The following is a 27,344-nucleotide window of genomic DNA, read 5'->3' as shown; positions in this document are numbered from 1 at the left end:
TTTATGGTTAGCGCTTTACATTCCTTTTAAAGAACTTCCTCTCTACTTCAAGTTTATAAAGATAATCCCCTAAGTATTGTCTTCCAAACATTTTATGATTTTGTGTTTTACATTAAGGTTTTCAGCCCATTTAAGATTATTTTTGTGTGTATTATGAGGTAAGGAGCTGATTCTTTTTTTTTAGTAAGTGTACCAAATTGTCCTAGTACTATTTATTGAAAAAAATGCATCCCTTTCTTGTAGATCTGTGTATGTCCCCAGTAACCATTATAATATAGTGAGTGTCCACAAATGTGTGGATCTTTTCCTGAGCTCTTTACCATTTGTTCTCTATCTCTGTCCTGATATCACACTGACTTAATCATTAAATTTTTATGTAACAGTTTCTTGGCATCTGGTAAGGTCTTGTCCCATTGCTCTTCCATCTTTATTTTATTTTATTTTTTTTTAAGATTTTATTTATTTGACAGAGAGAGACACAGCAAGAGGGGGAACACAAGCAGGGGGAGTGGGAGAGGGAGAAGCAGACCTCCTGCCGAGCAGGGAGTCTGATGTGGGGCTCGATCTCAGGACCCTGGGATCATGACATGAGCCGAAGGCGGAAGCTTAAGGACTGAGCCACCTGGGCACCCCATCTTCACTTTAGATTGTGCTTGTCAAATTCCATAAAAAATTGTTGCAGTCTTTTATTAGCATTGCTTTGAACTTATTCCACATCAATTTGGATAGAATTGACATTTTTATGATATTGAACCTTCCATGAGCATGGTATATCTCTGAGTTTATATAACTTACCAAAGTCTAACTTTAGTCTCTCACACCCTCCTCTCAAACAGTTAAGGATCTTAGCACACTTTAATTCCCATCACTCCTTCCTTTTATTCTGTAGGTGGGTATTTTAGTTCCTTTTAAAATTTTAGAAGACATCATTAGTTCAGTATTGTTTAGATTTACTCATTTTTTACTGACTAGATCTCATTCCTTTTTGCATTTAATACTTTCATTCTGACATCACTTTTTATCTGCCTGAAGCGTATCTTTTATGATGTGTGAGTTTGGGCTCTCATCTGTTTGGGGGCCATCTAGGGATTTTACCCTCCTCCCACTTGATGCCAAGATTTGATATAGGCAGTTTTCTGCGCAGTTTTTTTTTTTTTTTTTTTCCGCTGACTTGTAACTCTCTGTGGCCCCAGCTTTATTCTGGAGGGCGCTCCCATGAGACCTCTGCCCTTGGGAGGGAGAGGGAACCCCTGCTTGCTCCGTTCTGCAGATGGCTTTGACGCCCACCCTCAAAGCTCCACTTGCTCTCCATACTCCAGCCTTGCTTGCCTTTGTTTGACCCCTCAGTGTTCCTTACTGACTTGCCAGTTCTTTGGTGCATTTTAAAAGCTGTCTCACAAGTCCTCTTCAGCATTTGCAGATGTGTGCTCTGAGACTTGGCTTGGGTACCTGATGTGCCCTGCCTCCAGAAAATCAAGATGTTTCTGAGTCTTAATTTTGTGTTTCATCTGGCAACAGATTTGAATGAAGACTTAGTGATGTCCACTTAGGGCTTTTATAAGATGTGTTGTAACCTTATTAGTATAAGGAGAGGGTGTGGGTAAGTGCCAATTAATGACAGAGAATTTGCCCTTTTGGGACAAGCTAAGGATCTATAGAGCCTAGTATTCCATGTCCCTCTATTTTTCTATGGAAATTTTTGTCTTTTTTTGAAGTGGAAAGTTCTTATCTTTTAGAGTATCTGGACATGGCCTTGAATCTGGGTGTGTCAGTGCTACCTAGGTCGGCTGACAACCCCTCTAAGCTTGATTGGCTTATCTGCCTGGTGGGGGCTGTTGGGGAGCCTTTCCACAGGATCACTGCTGGGATCGATGAAGTAGCCTGTAGCCTGGAACCCTTTGCAAGCAGCCCCTGCAGCCATTCCAGTTACCCCTTTGGAAACAAAGAGCCTATGATTTCTGTAACCTCCCAGCTGCTTCACAGGGTGGCACTTATGTATTAGCAAGGCTGTGTTTTCTTTGGGCGCAGCCACACAGCCCCACAGCCCTACCCACAGTCCTTTCCCAGGACTCACAGTTTCCTTCCAGCCAGGTGAAATCCCCATCAGATTGGGAAACCATAGCATCTGCACTGTGGGCTCTCGGATCAGTTACCAACACCCAAGCATTAGCTTTTACCCAGTGAACGAATGAATTCAAACTTTGCATCATGTGGGCAGGCTGCCATCGAGACAGAGGTACCATTTCATGAACACGCACTGGCCCGGGGTGGAAACTATCTTTTAGATTTTTGCCAGTTTGATCCTGGAAGTGGTATCTTGTACTTCTTTTTTTTTTTTTTTTCTTTTTTTTAAGATTTTATTTATTCGACAGAGAGAAAGAGATCACGAGTAGGCAGAAAGGCGGGGGTGGGGTGGGGAGCAGGCTCCCTGCTGAGCAGAGAGCCCGATGCGGGCCTCGAATCCAGGACCCTGAGATCATGACCTGAGCCAAAGGCAGAGGCTTAACCCACTGAGCCACCCAGGCCCCACTTTATATTTCTTTATTAGTCAGGCTGAACATGTTTTTCCCATACAGAATATATTGACCACTGGTATTTCTTTTATGAACTGCCTCTTCATTTCTTTGACTCATTTTGCTGTTGGGAGATTTTTTTTCTTACTAATTGTTTGTAACAGCTTTGTAGAGATATTCATGTTGTGCACAAGTCACCCATTTAAAGTGTACAGTTAAATGGCTTGCGGCATATTCCCAGAGTTGTGCAGTTCTCACCACTATTTTCAAGACATTGTCATTATCTCAAAAAGAAACCCACCACCCATCTGCCTTCACTCCCCACTCCTCTGTCTCTGTCAGCCCTCGACAGTTGCTTTCTGTCCTTACGGATTTGTGTGTTCTGAGCATTTCATGTAAATGGGATCATGTAACATGTGGTCTTTTGGCTGGCTTCATTTAGCACAGTGTTTTCAAGGCTCATTAGTGTTGTAGCGTGTGTCATTACTTTTTTATGGCCCAGAATCCCCTTGCACGGACAGATCACATTTTATTTACCCATTCGTCAGTACATGGACGTTTGGGTTCTTTCCACCTTTGCTTATTACGAGTAACGCTGTCACGAACTTTTGTGTACAAGCTTCTTCTTTTTTTTTTTTTTTTTGGTTTTTTTTTTTTTAAGTGTTCCCTACCCACAACATGGGGCTCAAACGCACAACCCCAAGATCAGGAGTCACGTGCTCCACTGACTGAGCCAGCCAGGTGCCTCCCAGTACAAGCTCTTCTGGGGACATCTCTTTTCATTGTTGTTTGTGCGAGGAGCCTTTTGTATAGCCAGACCACTAGCCCTTATTTACAACATAGGCTATAAATATTCACGCCAAATTTGTATTTACTTTTGGGAAGGTGGGACGATGAGGGTAATATGAATGAAACAGAGCAAGGAGGGGCACCTGGCTGGCTCAGTCGGGGGGAGTGAGTGATTCCTGATCGCGGGGTTGGGTGAGCCCAGTGTTGGGTGTAGAAATTACTTAAGGAAAGGAAGGAAGGGAGGGAGGGAGGGAAGGGGGAAGAGAGGAAGAACATTTAGATTTCTTTTTTTTTTTTTTAAGATTTTTTTTTATTTATTTGACACACAGAGAGAGATCACAAGTAGGCAGAGAGGCAGGCAGAGAGAGAGGGGGAAGCAGGTTCCCCGCTGAGCAGAGAGCCCGATGCGGGCTGGATCCCAGGACCCTGGGATCATGACCTGAGCGGAAGGCAGAGGCTTTAACCCACTGAGCCACCCAGGCGCCCCATTTAGATTTCTGACCAGCATTTCATACTAAGAATTAAGCTCAGGTTCCGCACCTTTCTCCCTGAGGCCCCACCAAGCTGCCCCTGGGGGCTGGTCTGCATGCCTTACAGTCATGCCATGCACGCACTCTTTCTGTATCTAGCCCACTATACCTCTGTGTATCCATCTGTCCCTCTTTCTGTCTCTGTCTCTGTTTCTGTCTCTCTCTCAGGCTCCCTGCGTTCGGACTGGGAACCGGGAACCAGGCAGTAGTTGGGGGTGCGTTTCAAGTTTCCCTCAGAAGCTCTCACTTCAAAGTCACTCGCTGAAAACCCGCCTGGGAGGCAAGTGGTCCGTTCAGAGGCTTCCGGCTTCTTTGCTGATTCACCGCTGTTGCAGGTGGAGGGGATGTGAGGGGCTGGAGGCCGGCCAGCACTGTTCACTCAAGGGCAAGGACAAGCCGGGGCCCTGAGCTTCCTTAATCTTAACTCCCAGGGCTCCTGTCCAGAGTTCTAGAGCCGCACTGCCGCCGCTGGAGTTGAGGAGCCCAGCAGTTTTTAAAGATGCTGGGAAGTTGAGATATTGAGTCCCTGACTGCTCTTTACCCAGACCTAACGTGAGTTGGTGCGATACCCCCAAACACTCCTCCAAAATACCCTTGCACTCATTTAGTTTTCCCCAGTCAAGTCTCACTAAATATTTTTCAGTTTAATCCTATCGGGGTAGTCCGTATACAATTTCATGTTGGCTTCTGCTGTGTACATCCTCCGTCCGTATAGATACACGTCCTGTGTCGTTCCTTTTCAAGGTTTCCAGTACAGGGAAAGTTTTCAAAGAAAATCTGTGCTGGGTGAATGTCTCATTTTTTATCGTCAGGCACATGGTATCTGTTTTACTTCAGATGCGCGCATTTGCAATCTGGCGATCTTGTTAATGAAATCATTTATTTAACACTTACTATATCTTCCCTGGAAGGGAGGGAACTTAGCAGTCACCCATCCTGGGAAGGAAGCAAGGCCAGTCAAAGTCAGCCACGTGAAACGCATGTGCTGCCTTGAAGTCCAGATACATTCACCTCCAAACAGCGGGTCCTCAACCTTGTAGGAAGCAGGAGGCTTTTGCCCTCCAGGCTGAGTGCCTCTGTCTTGTGTTTCGGTTACCAGTGAGTGGAGTCAGCATTGCCATCGGCAGGCCTTTGCCTAGTCTGCTTTTAGGCTAAAACTTCATTTGTCCTGGGGGCCTGATAAGATTTCACCGCCCATTTTTAAAAGGGCAGGGGTTCCAGCGTTCGGTTCCCCTATTGTTCGGTTCCCCTATTGTCTGCGGCTCACCGGTATCCCTAGTGTGGCTTCATGTGCGACAAGCAGGAGTGATGGTGGCCATGGCTGCTTTATGCAGTGGGAACGGGTGTCATCACCCCCATTTTACAGCGGAGAAAGTGAGGTGCAGAGGGTTACATCCTCTTGTGCAAGGTGCTCGACTGGCTTTGGTTTGATGCCAAGGCAGGAGAGGTAACTGGGTCCAGGATCTTGCCAGCTCCCTGGGGCTGCATGCAGAACTGTACGTGTGTGTGCGCGCGCGCACGTGCGCGCATGTGCTCACGCTCACACACGTGCCTCATCGCTCACAGTATCCGAGCGGCTCGGCTGGGGCTGGCGGAGGCTGCCAGCTGCTCGTCTAGGGGATTTTCAGTTTTGTCCCCGTAAGGAATTTCTGCTCATGAACATTTCTCTGGTGACACATTCTTTGTGCAAATTACCATAATTTTCCATTTCCCTTCTGAGAAATTTTTTCCTGTTGAGAAGTTTTGAGTCATCAGGTCTTGTAGAAAATGTCTTCAAGGTTTTATAATAAATAGAAATGAAGAAGCTCTGACTTTGGGGACAGTTTCTTTCTCTCTTTCTTCCCTTCCTTTTTTTTCACTTGGTTTCTTGAATAGCTAACATTTATAAGTGGTAAAATAAAATGCAGAAATGATATGCGTGAAAAGTAGAGCTCCGTCCTATGCTTGCCCTGCTTCTCTGAGCCCCCCTCCAGCCCCCCCATCTCTTGTATGTCCAGAGATATGGACTTTTTGTTTGTTTATGAGCTAGGATTTCATGGCTTGGATTTATGGTTTCGGACAAACCGCATGGCCCAGCTTCCCCTAGGAACAGTCGGGTACTCTACGTTGTTAAGGGACTTTGAGCCACTCCAAGAAGAGGTACTTAGAATTTTCAAAGGATATTATCATATTTAGTTGTTGGGCCGTTAGCGTAGCTGCTCTCAACGGGTCGTGTGAGCGTGTGGCATATCCGGAGCCACCAGCTAAACCTTCCCGGTGCCGGCTGGTGGTGACATTGTCCCATTTTCACATCCCAAGGGTCCAGCACCGTGGGACTTTCTAACTTACTTTTTCTGCTTCTGATCCTTCCCCTTCCAGTCTGTTCTCCATACTGATGTAGCCAGAGTGACTTTCCTGAAATGTGAGCCTAACCATGGCCCTCTCCTGCCCAAGTCCCTGGCCAGGCTCCCAGAATGCGTGCGGTGTGTGGGGTGGGGTAATGGGGGGAGGTGAGCCCTGGGTCCTGGCGTTGTGGGCGTGGCCCTGCGTGCCTGGCTCCGCCCCGTGTCTCCCCGCGTGTTCCACTCTTTCTCCATGCTGAGGTGTGCTGTCCTCCCTCCGCCTGGTCTCCACGCTCACACACCATTTTCTCTCAGGCACCCCCGAGGCTTATGCTATCCTCCATCTGAACATCCTTCTCACCTTTGTTCATGCGTCTTGTTAGATGCGGCTAGGTGCCCTATCTTCCTGGGAGTGGCACCCCTTCAGAAGTCATCAGAAGGTGCTGACAGCATCTGGGACTTGCTCCCCAGTGGCAGGTCCTGGGGGGGACACTTAGGCAGGGCTGGCCTTGTTCCTGGGGGAGCTGGGGCTCCCAGCAGGGCACCAGCCCCAGGCAGCGCTCCGCAGTGGATTGGGAGTCTGTGTCCGCTACTCCGTCTTGTAGCCCACCAGATGTGCAGCTGCGCCCCCCGAATCTAGCCATATTTAACTTGAGTGGGCGACTCTCCCCAGGCTTTCTGCCCTGAGTGACACAGTAACAAAGGCCTCACAGCAGACGTTTGAAGCCAGATGGGAACAAAGTCCGAGGGCTGTGGTCGCTTTGGACCAGACTGTGGCTTCCTCCTTTTTTCTCCACCTGCTGTGAAGAGGGGCCATGGATTCACGAGTAAAGGGGGTGCACTTAGGATAACCTGGTTTGTTTTAGTTCATTTTTTTCCCTTTTTGATTGCCTGTGTGTCAGTCGGACTTCTGGTAGAGAAGTAGTGTGTGATTCCACTTCTGCAGGATTCGTGCAGTACTTCCTGCTGTTTCAGTCCTCCCGGTTCCGGTGTGTGTGGTGGTTTCCTGTCGAACTCGGAGAAGCTTGCCTGAGGCCGCTCGGCTAAGACTGGAGCCCCGATTCACATGCGTGTCCTTGGATCTGAGTCTTTTGGTGTTTCCTCCTCTTCTTTGTTTTCTTTCTTTCTTTTTTCTTTTTTTTAGAGGCCGGGGAGGAGTTAGGGAAGATGGAGAGAGAGAATCTTAAACAGGCTCCACGCTCATTGCGGAGCCCGACGTGGGGCTCAGTCTCATGACCTGAGCCGAAATCACCGACCGAGCCCCTGGGTGCCCTTGTTTCCTCTTCTGTGTCCAGTGTTTGCTCCCGTGGGGACCCTGGTCCATCCTGTGACCTTATCCACCAGCCCTACCCACCAGCTGGGTTGGCCCCACAGGACTCTTGCGTGCCCTGCCCTCCCTTCGCCCGCCATCATTCCTCACTTGAGCGACTGGCACCTGTGCTCAGCCGGTTTCTCAGGCGAACGATTTAGTGTTGTCCTTGACTCCTTTTCTCATGGCAGGCCTCCGCTTGATCAGCTGACTGTTGGTTCTCCCGAGCAGCTTCCCGGTCTGACCACTGCCACCCCAGCACGGGGCCTCCATCTTCTGCCCCTCCCCCAGTGTCCCTCTGCCCCCTCCTGCCTGCTTGTCATCGCTCCTCTGCACCCAGTCTGCCGGGGCACCGCAGCATACTTGGAAAACTCCAGAGCCTGCCTTGCCTCTAAGACCTGGGCAGATCTCAGCCTCTGGTGCTGACTTTTCTCATTCTCCTGCTGGCTTCCTCCTCTCCAGGCAGGCCAGCCCCTTTGTCAAGGTCACACCTGCCCCAGGGCCTTTGTATTTGCTCTTCTCTGTGCCTGCAGTGGCCCCTGGGCTTACGGTGGTATGGCTTGCTCTTCACTCAGGTCCTTGCTTCAGTGTCACCTGCTCTGAGAGGCCTTCCTTGACTGTTTTCTGAAATATTAAATAGCCTCTGCCTCTTGTCTCCACACTTTGTTTCACGTTCTTCACAGCGCCTAGTCTGTGAGCTTATGTATTATACTTATGACCTGTCTTCCCCATGACGCTTGTAGCTCTAGTTAGACCTGCAACCAGCACAGGGGAGACGCTCATTCAGCGTTTGTGAAGTGCTTTTGCCTTTTCCGTATGTCTTTTTCCTGATTTAGGGCCCACCGACCCTGAGAGGGGACGGTGGTGATTAGGAGTCCCTGCCCAGCTGTCTGACCCCACAGACCTTCTGTATATTGGAGGACATTTCTCATTCTCGTTACTTCTCAAGTTACGGATAGATGCCGTTGTGATTAGTGGAATGGAAATGCTTTCTTTCATGGTGGTCTTGCCCATTAGTTTCTCAGTTAACAAGCACTCAAAGTACAATGATTATTTCATGAAGATCCGCAGAATATTTGACCTTGAATTAGTTGCACTCAGAAAGGCCAGGCCTGTTCCTGGACTTGATTTACAGCCCTGTGAGAGCAAGGTTCTGGGGTAGGTGCTGTCAGGGACCGTGAGGAGCCAGTTAGTAAGCAGTCCAGTCCCGCCCCAGCAGTGAGTTTATTGAACCTGATAGGGGAGGCGGGGCAACATATGAGCCTCCTTTCAGGCCAGGTCAGGGAGCACTGGGGTGGAGGGCGGGATGCTGGGAGACGGAGCAGATGCCACCAAGTCCCACATATTCTGAGTTTGTCTTTGTGGAAGCAAGGCCCTTAATCTACCCTCTGTTAAGCATTAAGCGTCCCCATAGCAAGTCCTGGCATAATGGGTTCTGAACTGGCGCGGGGAGAGGGGGCCGCCCTTTCCTCAGGACCGGCCAGCCTTCCCACTCAGCCCCATTCCTGGAGCAGTGGGGGTTCATCGGGTGTCAGGGAAGGGGATGGCCATTCCTTCTTCAGAAGTGTGGTTACCTGTTAGAGGTCATGGTAGTTGTATAATTTGAAAAGCAAAGGCAGTATTACAATTTAATTTCAGGGGCTCCTGTGTGGCTCAGTCATTGGGCGTCTGTCTTTGGCTCAGGTCTTGATCCCAGGGTCCTGGGATGGCCCTGCATCGGGCTCCCTGCTCGGTGGGGAGCCTGCTTCTCCCTCTCCCACTCCCTCTGCTTGTGTTCCCTCTCTCGCTATGTCTGTCTGTGTCAAATAAATAAAATCTTTTAAAAAAACAATTTAATTTTATACTTATTTATTATTAGTTTTAAAGATTTTATTTTTTTGTTAGAGAGCACACACTGGCAGGGGGAGCAGCAGGCAGAGGAAGAAGAAGGCTCCCCAATCAGTAGAGTCTGATGCTGGACTCTATCTCAGGACCTTGGGGTCTGACCTGAGCCAAAGGCAGTCACTCAGCCAACTGAGCCACCCAAGCATCCCTAGTTTTATATTTAGGTACATTTTTAGGTGTTTAAAAATCCGTATTTTTTTGGTAATACAAGCTTCACAGAAAATACAGCTGAATCTTGGCTGGTGGGGTTATGTGGAAGGTAGCAGTGATTTTCAGAGTGGAGCCATTACCCAGTAGAGGATCAAGTATCAGAATCTGGGGCTGTTGGGAAGGGCTGAGTGAGTTTGTGTATTTACCCTAAAGGGGAAAGTGATGTTAGAAGTTTGAGAAACAGGGGCTCCTGGGTGGCGTAGTCATTAAGCGTCTGCCTTCAGCTCAGGTCATGGTCCCAGGAACCTGAGATCGAGCCCTGCATTGGGCTCCCCGCTTGGCGGGAAGCCTGCTTCTCCCTCTCCCACTCCTTCTGCTTGTGCTCCCTCTGTCAAATAAATAAATAAAATCTTAAAAAAAAAAAAAAGTTTGAGAACCACGAGCTTAATATAAAAGCTGTATTTGCTGGGCAACAAGAACAGTGCCAGAAGGGCTGGTTGTTGGTACTTGCCTCTGCGGTGTTGCCCTGACAAGGGAGAGGGTGTCACACTGGGTGGATGGTGGGTTGGGCTGGTAGGTGTCACGGTTGCCAGGCTTAACCACACTTCCATTTGCTTGGCCTGAGTTTGTGTGTGCTAAGCTGGAGATGGGAACCACCTGTGTTTCCAGAAAATCTGGAATGCCAGGTATCTGGAAGCAGAGTGGTGATCCCGGTCCCCTGCCCCTGGACATGAGGCGGCAGTGTCATGCCCAGGCCTGCAGCTGGGTGCAGCGGTGTTCGGGGAGCCAGGGACTTCCTGTGTTTGTCAAATCAGCAGCTCCTTGTGCTAGGCTGGTTGTTTTCTGGCTTAATGGCTTCCCTCTGTGTGGCAGTTTGGAAACCCTAAATGCCATGTAGTGCTTGCTAATAACCTGGATAATCTTTCATGTTCGACAGATGCCCCTTTGACTCTGAGATGGAGCCATGCTCTGCGGACCCACTGAGTGCTCTGGGCAGGCGCTCCGGCCTTCCCCCGGGAGCGCCCTTGGGGTTTAACAGAACAGTTGTTCGATATAAAGTGCTTCCCCGACAGAGAAAATTGCTCCGAATGGTTCTTGCCCAGCACCCCTGCTTTCCCTCCCTCCCTCTCTTAACGTTAATTGGGCTCTGGGATTTTTCCAGATTGCTTTTAGAAAGAATAATGGGTTATGATTACAACGTCTTAACAAGGTCAAGTCACTAAATAGTTACCCAAGGTACCCAGCAGGAAAGGATATGTAGAAACCATCTGATACGGTCTGCGGCCTAAAAATAAAACTATAATTTGCATCTCTGCTTCCTGGTAACAGTAGTTTGAGGAACGTTTAACGCGTCAGGCTCAGTACAGGCTCTGTGCTTACAGTAGCTAACCGAAGCCTGCGCCACACCTGGGAGGCGGTCCTACTGGCCCCATTTTGCTGGAGGAGGGGCTTTGCTGGCGATCCACTGCTGATGTGGGAGGGCGGCCCAGCTGCGGCCCGGGTCCTCCCCAGCCTGACCCCAGGGGCTCTGCCGCCTCTGCGCTCAGAGCAGAACCTGACAGCAGAGTACCCCTGTTCTTAGATTTTAGGTGATCCGTGGTGCTGTGCGTGCCCCGTGTTGAAGAGACTCCAGTAAATGCCATTTCATCGTTACTGGGAGCGGGGCCGTGGGGTCTGGGATTTCACCACCTAAAGGGAGCCCTTCCTCATGTCATCGTGTGCTTGCAGATGTTCTGGAACTGAAGCATGAATGAGACGGGGTGTGTTTCCCCAGGCCAGCGCCCCTGCCCCCGACTCAGTGACCCTGAAACGTGAGGCCTGGGCCCCAGCGCAGCCCCAATGCGAGCGGTGGCGAGCGTGCTTGTGCACAGCCCTGTCTCGGCAAGGTTGAGGTTGGCACCTGTTCCTCACTTTTTCTTATTCAAAATTTTGTCAGCTTTCGTCAGCTTTTGAAGCATGTTGCCCTACAAAAGTATATGAAATGTATATGTTTAATTTAAATTTAATTTAAATAATAAATATTTATTATTAATTTATTATGAATATTTATTATTTTAAAATTTAATTTAAATAATAAGTAAATTATAAATAATAAATCTAGGTGTATCCAAGACAAGAAATAGAGCACTCCCAATGTCTCGGAGGACCCCTCCTCCCCCCTCCTCTCCTTCACCCCCCTCCCCCGCCTCCCTGTCTCGCATCTATACAGAACCATCGTCCTGGACGTTTTGTTACTCATCGCCTTTCCTTTACAACTTTACCATCCGTATTCATTCTCTCACTGTGAGCAACCTTCTCAAAACTCCGTGACTTAAACCACCAGCAGTTTATTCTCCCAATTTTGTGGGTTGACTGGGCAGTTTCTTTTGTCCCACGAGGTGTTGGGGTCACTCGTATGACAGCATTCAGCTAGTAGCTGGGCTGGAAGGTCCAGGAAAGCGCCTCGCACGCCACTGTCCAGTAGGGCCTCTGAGTTCATCATGTGGCCCGTGCCTGTGGCGTCTCCTCCGGGGCCCCGACAGGAGAGCCTGGGCATCCCTGCAGTGGGGTGGCTGGGTTGCAGGAGAGCCGCACAGAGTCTGCAGCCCTCTTAAGGGCCAGGCCTGGAGCTGGCACTGAGTCCTTGGCTCTGGTCGGTCAGAGCCGCCCAGCTCCAGCCGGGATCTCCGAGCAGGTGTGCGGGATGGGGGGACTTGGCGGCGGCGGCCGTCCGTGTCCGCGTTGCTTAGTTCACACTGCAGGCTTCCCCAGGTCCCTCGCCTTTCCGTTCCTAGACGGATTCCTTGTGAGGCAGGCCAGGGCTGTGTGTCCGGCCGGACAGCTCTGACGCCGGATGTCTGCCCCCTTCGTCAGGGATCAGCACTGAGCAGCCGGCGGCGTCACGGGAAGTGTCACAGGGCAGGAGTGAGGAGTGCAGTGGAGAGTTTCCGGAAGGTGGGGCCGTTTCCGGAATGGACAAGTCATGTGCCAGTTTGGGGCTTAGTTTTCTGCATCTAACCTGAGGGCTTTGGGCTTGGTGGGCTCCGTGGTCTCGTTCTGTTTGCATTTTCTGTAGTTAGGGTCCATCTTAGAGTAGCTTTAAGGCCACATTGATCACCCTTAAAGCAGGACAAAGTAAGGCAGAGGGGACCCCCCCCAGTTTCACTCGAGTGAAGGCCCTGCGCAGCAGGGGCGGGGCTGGGAGAGCCGCGCTTGATCAGACGTTAGGTGGCGGGGCTGTCCATCCTACTGTGCTCCAGCGGCCCCTGGGTGAGTGCACTGACGGGTGGGCAGCTCCCGGCACCCGCGGGCCCCCACATCTAGCTGTGTGGTCCAGGCAGGTGCCTTCGCCTCCTCCCGAGCGCCTCTGAGCTTGGCCAGATCGCCAGAGGTTCCTTTGACTGTGGAGTGGAGAAGGAAACAGGAGACGGTGGGAGGATTGCTGTGATCTTCTAGATCTTCTAGATCTTCTAGTGTTTCACCTAGCTCTGGCGGTGGGGCACTGCCCGGTTCTAGCGCGGCCCCTCTGACAGGAGGACCATGCCAGGGGGCCCCTCACCTGCTCACTCCTTTGCCTTAGGGAGAAAAGAGCTGCTGGAGCTTTCTAGTGGGCGGCCAGCTGGCGGAGGTGAGCGCAGGAGGCAGCTGGGGGGGCCTCTGAGCTCCATCTGCCAATTAGGGGGTTATGACATCCCCAGTGCTGCTGACCGCCTGTGGGGGGGGGACCCTGTGAACACTCGGGGAGCCTCCACGGCCGGGACGGGGCCCGGGGCCTGTGTTTAAGGCTCCTCTGCGTTTGCAGCCTTTTCCTTCCCTCCTTCCTTCCTTCCTTCCTTCCTTCCTCGTCGTTCTGTTCCCTCTCTTTCCCGGTCTTCCGCTGCTTCCTGTCTCCCCCTCTCTCCCGTTTTCTCCCTTCCTTTTCTTTTTTATTTTTATTTTCTAAAAGATTTTATTTATTTATTTGAGAGAGAGTGAAAGCAAGAGAGATCACGGAGGCAGAGGGAGAAGCAGACTTGCTTCTGAGCGGGGAGCTCAGTGCGGGGCTTGATCCCAGGACCCTGGGACCATGACCTGAGCCAAAGGCAGATGCTTAACCCACTGAGCCACCCAGGCACCCCTTGCTTCCTTTTCTTTCTTTGATTTTGTCAGACCAGATGCACCTTAGAAGTGTTTCTCCATTGGAACAGCTTTGGAGGCAGCCTTGGGGGGGCCCCGCTCCCCACACCCACGTCCAGGCCACAGCTCACATCACAAGAACGTGGTTAGCGTTGGGTGGAAAACATTCCCTGCGGGTACGTGCTGCTGTCCTGGGGTGGGGTATAGGGGTACCCGGCCACCAGCCACACTCTCCCAGGACCTTTCCTGGCCCCTCCAAGGTCTCTGAAACGAGAGCTCCCCTCCGCATCCAGCCGCAGGAGAGCCGGCTCTGTGCCCTTCCCGTGGCAGCTCGAGGGCTCCTGGCAGCCCCCGTCCACTCTGGGGTCTTGTCTCGTCTCAGGATTCCCTTCACAGCAAGTCAGATCGCCTTCCAGCTGGAGGGCTCTGCCTTCCCCGCCCGAGGGCCTGGACCAACTTTACCTTGGAGGGGGAGGGGTGCGGTTGTTGGGGCGACGCTCCCTGATTGTTTCTCCACCTGGGTGACGCTTCCTCCCCCTTCTTTTCGGGTTGGCTGCTGGGGAAGGTGAAGGAGCCGGGGCACTGCCAAGAGCCGAGGGGGCTTGCTCCGAAGCTGAGGGAGCATCTGGCCCTCCGGTGCTGGTGGTTCTCCCCTTCTTGCATTTGGAAGGGGTTTCTGCACCTGGGCTTTCGGGGACATAGGGAGTGGCCAGTGACAGGGACTCGGGGGCTGCCCGGGTGTACACGCGCTCACATCTTCCCCCGCAGCCCTGGTGAGAAGGCAGATCTGGGGGTGAGCTGGCCTGGCCTCTCTTTGCCCCCTACTGTCATTCCGTGTACCCCTTGCCCAGTGTGTACTGCCTTTGGAACCCAGGCCTGAGTGACCCGGCCTGGGGGTTTGAACCCAGGGACTGGACATTGGTTTTTTTCCATGTTCTCCAGAAACATCTCTGTTTTTGTTTTTACTGGCTTGGGCATAGAGCAGCCAGAATTCTCACGTTCGTTCCTTCAGGTCACAACAGGAACTTGCTTGTTCCAGGGACTGAAGACCCAGAAGGATGCCTTCCTGGGGGGTCGTGTGTCGGTGGCGGCCTTGGCTCCGGCCGGCCTGACTCCAGGGCGGGCAGCTCAGCAGACGCTGGCTGCTCCGGGTCTGGTCCCTGCTGCTCCTCCTCTCGGCTCCCCCAGAGGAGCAGGGATGGAGCGGAGAACCAAGAAGCCTTGGGAGCCTGTGTGTGCAGGGTGGGATTGAAGGCTGAGCGTGGGGCTGCTGGAGGGAGGGAATGGCCGTTTCTGGGTCTCCAGCAACGGCTGCTCTGAACTCATGGCTCAGACAGAGGCCGGCATGTGGCACACAGCCCGTTGTCACCCCTCCGCCCCACTCCCTGCCTAGAGCTTTGCCTGCCTGCCTGCCCGGTGACCTCCCCTGACTCAGCAAATACCTAGTCCTGCTTGAAAAGTTTCCAGACACCACGGGGTAGGTGGGCTTTGCGGCGATCCGTGCCACCGAAGCCCCCCTGGCAGGGGAGGCAGGCGTCGCTTTCCTCGCGGCTCATCACAGCCAGACCGCCGTGCGTGGTCGCGGCTCCTGCAAGGAGGCTGATGTCACAGAACAGCGGGAGCCCGTGAGGGGCTGCAGAAACCTGGGGCCCGGGAACCCCAGAGTGTCATTCCCACATGCCCAGAAGCAGCCTGGGGCAGCTCTGAGCAGACCCAGGCCTCCCAGCCCCGGGCGGGGGTCTGTGCAGCGCCATCCCGGGAGTGGGGGTTGGCTTTGACTTTGAAACTGGGTCTTTCTTGAACCGAGGGCCTGCTGTTTTCCCTGTAAAATGCTGGTCCGAGCCGTACTCTGGTGTGGTGCTGGGGAGGAGAGAACTGTTTTAGATACTTATTTAGTCATGGCTTGTGGTGGTTCGTGATTATTTGGCACCGGGCCATGGAATTTTTCTGAGCATTTTCACTTGAGACAGTTGTAGGATTTCCAGGCATTATGTGAGGCCTTTGACAGCGAAACCAGCCAGCCCGATGGCTCTCAGGGTCAGGGGCCAGAGTTCACTCTTCCTCCCGGGACAGCCTGGAGAGGTTGCTGGAGGCACAGGACGCCCCAGCGTCATGCAGTTCCCTGAACCTATGAGTGAGAGAGAGAGAGAGAGATCTCTGCCCCCAAGGGCAGGAGCCAGAGCCCTGTGGGTGCCGCAGGAGAGGGCCAATTCCTGAAATGCTGGGAGAGGGAACCTCTGTCTTCCCAGACACACATCTCACCTGTGCTTGACAGAATGAGGAAAAAACCAAAATAGAAAGGTTTACATCAAACCAAACGTATCAAGTTGAAAGATCTGTCCTCCTAAGATTATGTCATGCATTCTTTTTGTAAACGATGTTAAACTGACCACGTCTTTTCTTTTCTTTCTTTTTTTTTTTTTAAAGATTTTATTTATCCATCAGATAGAGATCACAAGTAGGCAGAGAGGCAGGCAGAGAGAGAGGGGGAAGCAGGTTTCCCGCTGAGCAGAGAGACCCATGCAGGGCTCAATCCCAGGACGCTGGGATCATGACCTGAGCCGAAGGCAGAGGCTCCAGCACACTGAGCCACCCAGGCGCCCCTTGTCTTTTCTTTTTTAACACTCGCTGTCATGAGGGTTTTGTGTGTGTTTTTCGGCTTTCTAATGTTGTTAACGTGGCAAGACACAAAGTCAGCTGTTTTGTGTTGGTCCCTCAGTGCTTTTGGTTTTTGGAACTTTGCTGGCCAGTAAACCCAGGGATCTTGGAGCCGCTGATCAGCCTTGGCTTGCAGAGGGAGTCTGGCGTGATCAACCTTCCATGGTTTTCCTTCTCCCATTCTCCGTTGCGTTTCTCACCCGGGAGTTCGGGGGTTGCCCACGGGGCGGGCTGGCGTCCTCTCTCTGTGCTAACACGAAGGCCCTCCGGCTTTCCGCAGCCATGGATTTTCCCCAGCACAGCCAGCACGTCTTGGAGCAGCTGAACCAGCAGCGGCAGCTGGGACTGTTGTGTGACTGCACTTTTGTGGTGGACGGTGTTGACTTCAAAGCCCATAAGGCAGTTCTGGCGGCCTGCAGCGAGTACTTCAAGATGCTCTTCGTGGACCAGAAGGACGTGGTACACCTGGACATCAGTAACGCGGCAGGTACCCCGTGGGGTCCAGGGCCACGCTTGCGGAGGCTCGGAGGCTGTGGCCGGGTCTGTGCCATGCACGGCCCTCCTGACATTCCCGATGCGGCCCCTGCCCTCCTGTGCGGGAGGGCATCTTCGAGCTGTGGGCTGCACCAGGCCTCCCATAGGGGACCCAGGCCATGAGAGTGTGGGCACAGAGTTCCTTCCACCTTCGAGGGGCCTGTTTTGACGGGGACCTGGGTGGTAAGAGGAGAACTGACAGGAAGGACTCTCGGTAAGCTCTGGGCTGGAGTGTACCCAGGATAGGCTCATTAGGAGGGACAGAGAACAGGTGTGCTCTTCCCAGCCCCTGACCCCTTCCCATGGTCGAGTCCGTCCTGCACCCCTACCCCCGTGCTGACCATGATGGGGATGGCCATGGCTGTAGCTCGGAGGGGTGTCAGGAAGACCTGGGGATTGAGAGGGAGAACTGGTCTTGGATTTGGCTCCTCACCCGGCATGGCAGGACCTGCCATGAGAAGGTTAGGGCGAGGTGGTGTTCCCCCAGTTTACAGATACGGAAACTGAGACCCAGAGGGGTCCGTGACTAGCTTGGAGGTCAGATAGTTGTGACAGCCCTCGTGAGAGCCAGTGCTGACACCCTCTTGTTGGAGTGTCCTCCGGTGGGGGGTGTGGTGGCTGAGCGGTAGAGAGTATCCTCAGGGAAGGGGCGATGCGTTCACACCACTGTCCTCTGCGGGGAGGGTGTTTATACTCTCAGTCCTCCGTTCACACTGTCTCTGTGCACAGCGGGCGTTCACACTGTCTGTCTCTGTGCAGGGCGGGCATTCACACTGTCTCTGTGGAGAGTGGGCGTTCATACCCGTCCTCTGTTAAGTGAGCATTCACACCTGCTGTCCTCCATGCAGGGTGGCTGTCACCCCCTCTGCCCTCTGTGGGGGTACTTCAGAGCCTGTGGTCTGGGCCCCAGATTGGCGGGGGCGCTGCTGGCCTGCCACTCTGCTTTCCACAGATCCCCGTCTGGGGTGGCTGGGCCGGCTGCCAGTGCCAGGTCTTGAGGCAGGTCCGTGATGGCCGTCTGTGTCCTTGGCAGGCCTGGGTCAGGTGCTGGAGTTCATGTACACGGCCAAGCTGAGCCTGAGCGCCGAGAACGTGGACGATGTGCTGGCCGTGGCCAGCTTCCTGCAGATGCAGGACATCATCACAGCCTGCCATGCCCTCAAGTCCCTTGCGGAGCCAGATGCCAGCCCCGGGGAGAGCGCGGTGGCCTCGGCCACGGAAGGTAAGAGGATTGGCAGGCTGTTCCTGAGCAGGCGGCTTTGGGTGGGCTGTTGCCTCTGACTCTCCGTTTCCTCTCTCTGGGCTTCAGTTTCCTTACCTGGCCTTGCTTGCCCCGTGGGCTGCTAGTAAGAGTCTCGGGAAGGCCTTCAGAGGGGCCCGTCTGCCTCTCCCTTCCCCACCTTTTACCTGCTTGCTTGCTTTGTGCTCTGCTGCCCCGCAGAGCTGGGGGGTGTGCCTGGCCCAGGCCTCTGCACACGGGGTTCACCCCTCCAGCAGCCGCTCCCCTCTCCTGCCCTTCCTCCTGACACTGGGTATGGCCAGATTCTCATGGCACCCTTTGCAGAGGACCCCGCTCCCCTCCTAAGTGTTGACTCTGATGAGTGGCATTGTTTTGCATGTGAGGTATGCCCCTGACCAGCGTGGGAGCCCCACGGGAGTGGCAGCTAGGCCTGGTGATCCTGGGCCTGGCTGGCAGCCTGGTGTGTGGAGCAGGTGCTCCGGGAACAGACGGGCAAACCACTCTATAGCAGCATCCCCAGGGAGGATCTGGAAGAGCGAGCAAGTGTGGGGCCACCTCACCCCTCCAGGTGGTGGGCATGTGATGGGAAACGGCAGGTCTGTCCTGTTCCATCTCTAGGAGGAGACAAGAGAACCAAAGAGGAGAAGGCAGCTGCCCCCATGCTGAGCGAGCTGGACCCCGCCGGCAGCGGTCCCCCCACGGGCCTGGGCAGGGAGCCCAAGGAGGAGCGTGGTGGCCAGGCCGAGACCACGGCCAGTGGTGAGCTGTGGCACCTAGGGACCGGCCATCCGTCCCATCCCCTCCCTGCAGCCCGGGCCCTGGTGCAGCGAGCAGCTTGCTCGGGGGGCTCCTGGGGTCGGGAGGCAGGTGGCACTGACCACTGTTCCCTTTGAGCTCTCGTCACCCAGAGTGACCTGTTCGCACCGGGGTGCCTGCTCCAGCCAGAGCAGAGGCATAAGCAGCCCGAGTTGGGGTGTGCTGGGCCCCCATCCCAGGCCTCAGCCACTGCTGGGGACCTGGTCCAGGATAGCCTTCCAGCCCCTGGATGGCGGGCCCTAATCCCGCCTCCGGTGTTCCCATGCCACACCCAGGGGCCGAGCAGACGGAGAAGGCTGACGCCCCCCGGGAGCCGCCCCCCGTGGAGCCCAAGCCCGACCCGACGAGTAGCATGGCAGCTGCAGAGGCGGAGGCTGTGTTGTCAGAGAGCTCTGAGCAAGGTACCCTGCCCCCGGCCGGCCCAGTAGCTGGCACTCACCTGTCCCCCTGGGTCCCCCCCCAGACCCCTCTAGCGGATCCCACGGTGAGTCCCGCTTTAGCTTTGGGCCCAAGTCTGGCCTCTGGTTCTCAGGGATGTACCCGGCCGTGCTTCTGCTAGCCCTGGGGACACAGGCCCCCTCTGAGCAGCCCACAGCCCTCTCCCAGGCCAGTGCCCAGCAGGCTTGTCTGCAGATGGGACCCAGCAGCCGCCCACGGTCAGAGGGCTGCAGAGACCAGACCCCTGCCTCTTGCTGGCTCTGAGGGCACCACCTGTGGAGGCCGGCTCTCGCCCTCCCAAGGCCTCAGTGTCTGCCCTTCTCGAGGCAGAAATGGAGGTGGAGCCGGCCAGGAAAGGAGAAGAGCGGGAGGAGGAGGGTGCGGCCGAGGTCAAGGAAGAGGGGCCGCCGCTGGAGAAGGGGGAGGCACCCGAGGAGAGCGAGGAGTCGGCCAGCACGGACTCGGGCCACGAGCTGGGCCCCGAAGCCCGGGGCCTGCGCTCCGGCACCTACGGCGACCGCACGGAGTCCAAGGCCTACGGCTCCGTCATCCACAAGTGTGAGGTGCGGCCCCCCCTGCGCCCGCGGCCCCCCTCCTCCGCCGCCCACTGCGGGTCCCTGACGCCCCCGCCCCCCGCAGGACTGCGGGAAGGAGTTCACGCACACCGGCAACTTCAAGCGGCACATCCGCATCCACACGGGCGAGAAGCCCTTCTCGTGCCGGGAGTGCAGCAAGGCCTTCTCGGACCCGGCCGCCTGCAAGGCCCACGAGAAGACCCACAGGTGCGCCGCGCCCCCCCCCCCCCCCCCCGCCCCCTCCCCCCTCCCCCCGCCCCGGCCCCCCAAGCCCCGCGACGCTCCCCTCCCTGTGGCCCTGTGCCCCGCAGCCCGCTGAAGCCGTACGGCTGCGAGGAGTGCGGCAAGAGCTACCGGCTCATCAGCCTGCTGAACCTGCACAAGAAGCGGCACTCGGGCGAGGCGCGCTACCGCTGCGAGGACTGCGGCAAGCTCTTCACCACGTCGGGCAACCTGAAGCGCCACCAGCTGGTGCACAGCGGCGAGAAGCCCTACCAGTGCGACTACTGCGGCCGCTCCTTCTCCGACCCCACGTCCAAGATGCGCCACCTGGAGACGCACGACACCGACAAGGAGCACAAGTGCCCGCACTGCGACAAGAAGTTCAACCAGGTGTGCGCGCCCTCGGGGGCGGGGCGGCGCCGGTGGGGGAGACGTGGGGGTGGGGGCGGAGGGGGAGGGGGAGGGGGGCGGGGGGGTGGGAGGGTCGAGTCCCAGGGCTGCAGTGCCAGGGACGCCCGGGTGGAGGCGGGGCGAGGGCCCTGGAGTATGGGCCGGTCTCGCCGCTTCGCCGCTGGCGTGGGGTGGGGGGCGATGGAGGTCTCCACGCTCCACGCCGCGGGGCGGCCCCTCTGACCCCCGCCTGGGCGCAGGTGGGGAATCTGAAGGCTCACCTGAAGATCCACATCGCCGACGGGCCCCTCAAGTGCCGGGAGTGTGGGAAGCAGTTCACCACCTCAGGTAGGGCCGGCCCCCCGCGCCCCGCCCCCCCGCGCCCCGCCCCGCCCCTCCCGCCCCCTCCCGCCCCCTCCCGCCCCTCCGCAGTGCCTCAGGCGGGCCCTACCCGCGTCTCCCACAGGGAACCTGAAGCGGCACCTGCGGATCCACAGCGGGGAGAAGCCATACGTGTGCGTCCACTGCCAGCGGCAGTTCGCCGACCCCGGCGCCCTGCAGCGGCACGTCCGCATCCACACGGGTGGGTGAGCGGCCCCGGGGCGGGGGCAGGGCGCGCGGGGAGGCGTGGGTGCCGACGGCCTCTCCTGCCGCCCGTCCCCAGGCGAGAAGCCGTGCCAGTGCGTGATGTGCGGCAAGGCCTTCACCCAGGCCAGCTCCCTGATCGCGCACGTGCGCCAGCACACCGGGGAGAAGCCCTACGTCTGCGAGCGCTGCGGCAAGAGGTCCCGTCCTGCCCCGCCCCAGGCCCCGCCGGGTTCCCCCCCGCAGAGCTTGGATGGGACCGGGGGCCAAGTGCTGCCCCGGCCCAGGCCTAGCTCCCTGGGTTCGCCCCGATCTAGAAGAGGAGGCGGGAGGCCCCAGCCCAGCTCCCCGGCCCCCAGCCCCAACCCTCCCTGCCAGACTCCGGCAGTTTGGTGCCAGCCCCTCCCTCTGCCGCCCCGCAGATTTGTCCAGTCCAGCCAGTTGGCCAATCACATTCGCCATCACGACAACATTCGCCCTCACAAGTGCAGCGTGTGCAGCAAGGCCTTCGTGAACGTGGGGGACCTGTCTAAGCACATCATCATCCACACCGGTGAGCTCGCGGCCGCCCGCCTTACCTGGTCCTTGTTCTTGGGGGCGGTCTGGGGGGAAGGGAGGTCCCTCCAGGGCCCAGCCTTGGGTGTCAGTCCTTGCTGCAGGGGGCCTGGGAGGTTCAGTTTCAATGAGGACCCCATTTTCCTGGTTTCCAGAAGGCGCGGTGGCCACTGGAGGCTCCTGGGCAGTCCCGGTGGCCGCCCCAGAGCACTTGCTGCTGGAAGAGACAGGGCTCTGGGGGAGCTGGAGGCCACTGAGGTCCTCCCCCCCCCCCAACGGCAGGCGAGAACCTTGCCTTCCCCCCCAGGAGAGAAGCCTTACCTGTGTGACAAGTGTGGGCGTGGCTTCAACCGAGTGGACAACCTGCGTTCCCACGTGAAGACCGTGCACCAGGGCAAGGCGGGCATCAAAATCCTGGAGCCCGAGGAGGGGGGTGAGGTCAGTGTGGTCACCGTGGATGACATGGTCACGCTGGCCACTGAGGCACTGGCGGCAACGGCCGTCACTCAGCTCACAGGTGCGGGCCGCGGGCCGCTGGGGGGTGGTCCCGAGCAGCGTGCCTCCCATGATGGGGCAGGTGCCTGAGGCCCCATGGACTTTGCCCGCAGTGGTACCAGTGGGGGCTGCGGTGACCGCCGATGAGACGGAAGTCCTTAAGGCCGAGATTAGCAAAGCTGTGAAGCAAGTACAGGAGGAAGGTGAGAGGGGCCGCCTGGGGCCTGAAAACTGGTGCCCCCCCCCCCCGCCCGCCACCCCGAGGTCTCTCCCCAGCCTGACCATGGCCTCTACCTCCCACAGACCCCAACACTCACATCCTTTATGCCTGTGACTCTTGTGGGGACAAGTTCCTGGATGCAAACAGCCTGGCCCAGCACGTGCGGATCCACACGGCCCAGGCACTGGTCATGTTCCAGACGGACGCGGACTTCTACCAGCAGTACGGGCCGGGCAGCGCGTGGCCGGCCGGGCAGGTGCTGCAGGCTGGGGAGCTGGTCTTCCGCCCTCGGGATGGGGCCGATGGCCAGCCCGCTCTGGCAGAGACGCCCCCCACAGCCCCTGAATGTCCGCCACCTGCTGAGTGAGCAGGCGTCCCTCCTTGTGACTGTTATTTAAGGATGGATGGCACCCTGGATCTGAGAGGGGTGGCCCCGTTCCCTAGAGAGAATAAATTTGATTATTTTCTAATGCCGCCTAGAGCTCCCTGTGGGGGTGTGGGGGAAGCTGGCAGAGCTGTGGCCAATGCCACGGAAGGGCTGCTCCACCCAGGGACTGGCCGGCACCGACCTGTTTCCCGGCCAAGCCAGGCTGTACCTCCCACAGAACGGGACTGGTGACTCTGGACCCGTCTGGAAAAAGAACTGGCTTCGTTGTCCTGAGTCGGGGTCTGGGCAGCACGCTGGGGCCGGAGAGACTGTGGCTCCACGCACCCCGTCCCCTCATCCGGTCTCCTCCTTGGGCTTCTCACCTGTTCAGCTTCAGGACCTGAGCTCCCCTCTCCGCCACGGAGCACAGCTGTGACCCTGCTGTGACCCAGTGGGGTTGGCTTACCGGGATCCAGGCACCCCAGAGAGCCCAGCTCAGAAGCCCGTTCAGCCAGAGCAAGGTAGGCAGAGAGCCAGGCCCGCCAGGCCACGGGCCCAGTTCTGTTGGGCTTGGGGAAGCAGGAGGGCTTCACACTCACTTCACAGGATCAAGGCCAAGCCCGTGCCCCACTCTCCTGGGAACATTGATTTGCCCTCAATCGATGGGAGTCTACGACCAGGCTGAGGGTCAGAAACGCATGGCCAGGAGCTTTGATGGGGGAGGTGGGGGCACAGCCAGCAGGGGCCGTGGAACAGCTCATCCTTAACCCTCGGCAGGGAGAGCGGATGCGGTCTCTGCCCCTCCGGTTTGCTCTGAGCAGCTGTAATCCCTCAGAGAGCCCCGTGATTATCTCAAGTGAGACCATCAACTCTGTGGTCCCTGCCCCCCCTACCCCCCTCCACCCCCCAGCACTGGGCCTAGCTGTGCCTCTGCTGCTGCCCAGGCCAGCCCCGCTCCAGACCCGCACGAGGAAGGGGCAAAGAGGCAAGACACCAAAGTTTGCCTGTGAGGTTTCGGAGTCTGCCTGGCAGGTGGTTCCTCCCCCACCCCAACTCTGAAGTGCCTTCCACGTTACCCGAGAATAAGTAAGTTCAGTCTGTGGCAGAAACCTCTTGTACGAGAGAACACGACGCTTGGGGAGGATTAAGTGGCAGGAAGGGAGCAGGTCCCATGGACAGACTTGGGGAGGGAAAGAGAAGTGGGATGAGGGCCAGCTGTTCCTGTAAGCAAAGGACCCTTGGTCGTCCCAGTCAAGTGACAATCACATCCACACAACGTGTTTTGTATTTTTTAATAAAGTTTGTAATCCAATGGACACACAAAACAAAACTGCGCTGAGAAAACCAGTTTCATAAATTAATAAGTGTTAGGAAGTTGGGGGGGGGGGAGAGAAGAGGTCAAGGTAACAGGAAGAGGGGAAGCCAGTCTTTTTTGTACAGTCTTTTTTGTGTGTGTGACACTTCCAAATCGCGGGGGCAGGGCCCGTGCTGTAACGAAGCGCACTTATACAAATGAGTGACAATACAAAGTCTGAGTATGAAAATAAGATTTTTCTCTGAAAACACATTTTTGGCACAGATTAAAAAAAATGTATGTCAGGGGAATTTGATTTTTTAAGTCAGTATTATATATATTTATATATATTATATATTTATATATACACACATCCCAAGTTCTGCATATCCCACCAGGAAAGAAAATCCTTCTGTTTGCTCTTTTGCGATTGTAAACTGTACATCCGGGTGAATCAAAGATGGTGGCAGGAGAATTAAGAAAGGTGACACATCCAAATGAGCACGGGGAAGGGCAGGGTGGGGACAAAACAACCCAATGAAATGTTCCTTGACCCCAGTGTTTCAGCAGAAGCCTGACGTCCTGCGCTCGAGTCCTCGATGTGTGTTTCAGGTACACCAAGACATCCAGAGTGTCACAGCCTGTCTTCACTGTGCAAAAGTCCAAGTCACTAATTTAGTGCAAAGGCAGTTCTGTTTTGTTTCTTAAAAACAAAAACAACAAAAAATTAATTCCACTGCCCAGTTCCTTTTCTCCCAAAAGAGGAGAGAGAAACCCAGCCCCAAGGTGTCTGCAGAGTCCATCGGTTGGTGGTCTGTCCTCGGGCTAATGTCATGTAAACACACAGGTAGCAGCACCACTGCCCAGAGGGGTTTGTCCCCCGGAGCCTGGGGGGGAGCGGGCTCGAGGGCGAGGCTGGCGGCTGGCAGTGGAGGGTGTCCCCTTCGGCAGCTGCTTCCTCCACGCGACTGGGGGGTCCTGGGTTTACTTTTTGCTGCAGAGCCTCAGGGAAATACACCAAGTGGCGGCCATTCAGTGGCTCACACGGAGGCGATGACAATCATAAGATGGGGAGAAATGTTGGAGATGCTGGCAAGGAGGTCGGGGGCCAGACGGGACAGGTGGCTCTCCGAGAACTCGCAGGGTGGGAAGATCTGCAGCACGTAGGCAGGCTGGAGAGGGGGACGAGAGAGAAGAGTGGGATCCCCTGTCTCCACCTCAGCCACCCCATTACCATTCTTCAGCATTTCCAACTGGGGGCCCTGAAGGGGCGCAACACACAGAGCCTGGGTGAGTCGGCTTCCCTCTCAGCTCGTGCCCGCAGGACTCTGTCCACCCAGAGGAGCCTAGCTGTCCGCAAACTACTGTCCCAACTCTCCTGGGAACCTGGCTCCTCAGTACAGAGCTAAACACCGCTGCGGTCTCAGCTGTGTCTCCGCTGTCCCGGGGTTAGATCCGGGATGGGCCACAGAGGCCCCACCTCTACACTCGAGTTCGCTCTCCAAAATGCCCTCCTGCCCACCTCTAAGAAACCTCTGGCAGCCTCTGAGTTGGCACCAGTAGCCCAGCCCACCCGATTAGACGGCCTGACTAGCCGAGACCGGCCCCCACGTGTGCGCCGCAGGGGAGGACACTCGGCTGACCTGATTGGAGCCAGGGTTGGGGACGTTGATGATCCCTGCCGCCTGCTTGGCCTGCAGATAGGTGATGAAGGCCGCCTTGAGGGACTCGGTCTGGCTCACGACATCCTCTTGGTCACGGCCACAGGGCAGAGCCAGCAGCAGACAGTAATCCGTCTCCACCTGTGGCATCAGCAGTCGTCAGTCGTCAGCGGCCTCCCCTCAAGACAGCAGCCCCATGCAGAGGCCTGTCCAACCTCGGGGTTCAGCTGCGGAGTCCACAAAAGCCCCCACCCCACTGGGGTGACCTTAAAGTCTCCCTATTTGTTGCCTGAGAAAAGTTTCTGAGCCTAGAGGCATTTGACATGCCGGCGGGAGACAGAACATGCTGGGTGGGCAAGCCAGGGAGACGGGCAGGTGGGGGCGAGCCACATCCTCCCTCCAGGGCACGGCCGGTGCTCGCCTGGGCCCCGAAGCTCACCGTCATCCTTCGGGCAACCCCTTCCAGCTGCGAGGCCTCCAGCCGCATCCTCTGGGCGATCCTCAGCGGGGGGCCGCCTTCAGAGAGGGGCAGAGACCGATGGGCCAGCACGTTGTTGCCAGAGACGAAGTGCAGCTGCACGGCAGCCGTGTCGTTCTTGAGGGCCAGGAGGCCCTGCCACACGATGGGGTACTTCTGCTCTCGGGGAGACACGCAGAAGTAAGCTCATGGCTACAGAGCAGAGCCATGCTGGACATGGCCCCAGGCGGCAGCCGACTAGTCTAAGTGGGGTCCTCAGGACAACACTCAACACGGCACAAAGCTGGGAGGGGAGCGGGAGGCCCCCTGCCCGGACTTACCTTCAGAAGCTGGACCATATCCACAGGCCTCTGGGAAGTCAGGTGTGGAGCAGAATCCGGTTTGGGAGCGGGCTGGGCTTCGGTGTGTGGCAGAGCCAGTCCTGGAGGGGTGCTGGGGCTTGAGGTTGTGGGGACAAACAACGGCTGCTTTGGGGCAGCCTGAGCAGGGAGAGGGGCCGGGAGGTCAGGCTTCATGGAGACGGACACGGGGGAGGGGTAGGAGGTCTGGCTCGTTTCTGCCTGCGCCCTCTGAACCTGCACATGCGGCTCGGCTGGCCTGCTCGCGGGTACGGTTGGGAGGCGAGGCTGGTCTACCCCTGTCTGGGTCCCCTTCGCCTCCTGGGAGACCGGAGGCATCTTGCCGCTTGGTGGCTGGCCCGGCTGGCTGAGCGGGGTGGGCTGGCAAGGCTGCGTGGGCTGGGCAGGCTGTGTGGACTGCACGGGCTGGGCAGGCTGTGCGGACTGTGCAGGCGGAGTGGGCTGCAAGGGCTCACCTTCAGGAGCTGGGCCCTGGAGTTCGGCAGGGGAGAAGGGAACGGAGTGGAGAGCGTGTTACACTCCGGCCCCCCGGCCCCCAGCCGTGGGCTCTTGGGCAGGGTCAGCTGAAGGCATCCCCGAAGTCAGGCCCACGCAGTGATCCTCTCGGGCACTCAGTATTGAGGGTTCCAGGAAGAAGTCACCCACCCTCTCCCCCCCACATCCCTGCACACAAGAGGCAACCCCCCCACCACCACGAGCACCACGAGATCCCTCAGAGAGCGCCTTCCCGGGCCTCCGTCCTCTGCACGGTGATCGGATTCCCGAACCCTGCAGTTTCAGAAGCGCCTCTTTAAACTCACAGAAAGGGCAACACGTGTCTGGGATGGTGCCGGCAACTCAACCGCCACAGGGAGGACGGCTGCTGT

The 27,344-nt window shown here is 56.4% G+C and overlaps 2 protein-coding genes across 5 annotated transcripts in view; one reads left to right on the top strand and one right to left on the bottom strand.

The window, feature by feature from the left end:
• Positions 1-22,789, top strand: part of ZBTB17 (zinc finger and BTB domain containing 17) — a 30,348-nt gene extending 7,559 nt beyond the window's left edge. For both annotated transcript variants that reach the window (XM_032863508.1, XM_032863509.1), the window contains 14 exons: positions 16,530-16,736; positions 17,817-18,005; positions 18,642-18,782; positions 19,115-19,240; positions 19,608-19,840; positions 19,917-20,059; positions 20,164-20,464; positions 20,725-20,812; positions 20,931-21,047; positions 21,129-21,249; positions 21,472-21,602; positions 21,912-22,121; positions 22,213-22,302; positions 22,403-22,789. In XM_032863508.1, coding sequence (XP_032719399.1) covers positions 16,530-16,736; positions 17,817-18,005; positions 18,642-18,782; positions 19,115-19,240; positions 19,608-19,840; positions 19,917-20,059; positions 20,164-20,464; positions 20,725-20,812; positions 20,931-21,047; positions 21,129-21,249; positions 21,472-21,602; positions 21,912-22,121; positions 22,213-22,302; positions 22,403-22,686 — 2,381 coding nt within the window. In that variant the 3' untranslated portion in view covers positions 22,687-22,789. The remainder of the gene's footprint in view (positions 1-16,529; positions 16,737-17,816; positions 18,006-18,641; positions 18,783-19,114; positions 19,241-19,607; positions 19,841-19,916; positions 20,060-20,163; positions 20,465-20,724; positions 20,813-20,930; positions 21,048-21,128; positions 21,250-21,471; positions 21,603-21,911; positions 22,122-22,212; positions 22,303-22,402) is intronic.
• A 1,175-nt stretch (positions 22,790-23,964) lies between these two features.
• Positions 23,965-27,344, bottom strand: part of SPEN (spen family transcriptional repressor) — a 96,615-nt gene continuing 93,235 nt past the window's right edge. For all 3 annotated transcript variants that reach the window (XM_032863505.1, XM_032863507.1, XM_032863506.1), the window contains 4 exons: positions 26,440-26,949; positions 26,081-26,275; positions 25,624-25,782; positions 23,965-25,152 (listed from right to left, as the gene is read on the bottom strand). In XM_032863505.1, the coding sequence (XP_032719396.1) occupies positions 25,021-25,152; positions 25,624-25,782; positions 26,081-26,275; positions 26,440-26,949 (996 nt within the window). In that variant the 3' untranslated portion in view covers positions 23,965-25,020. The remainder of the gene's footprint in view (positions 25,153-25,623; positions 25,783-26,080; positions 26,276-26,439; positions 26,950-27,344) is intronic.

Source organism: Lontra canadensis, unplaced genomic scaffold, assembly GCF_010015895.1.
Source record: "Lontra canadensis isolate GAN:19392208 unplaced genomic scaffold, GSC_riverotter_1.0 scaffold25, whole genome shotgun sequence".
Classification (NCBI taxonomy): Eukaryota; Metazoa; Chordata; class Mammalia; order Carnivora; family Mustelidae; genus Lontra; species Lontra canadensis.
This window is presented reverse-complemented; position numbering and strand designations above follow the sequence as displayed.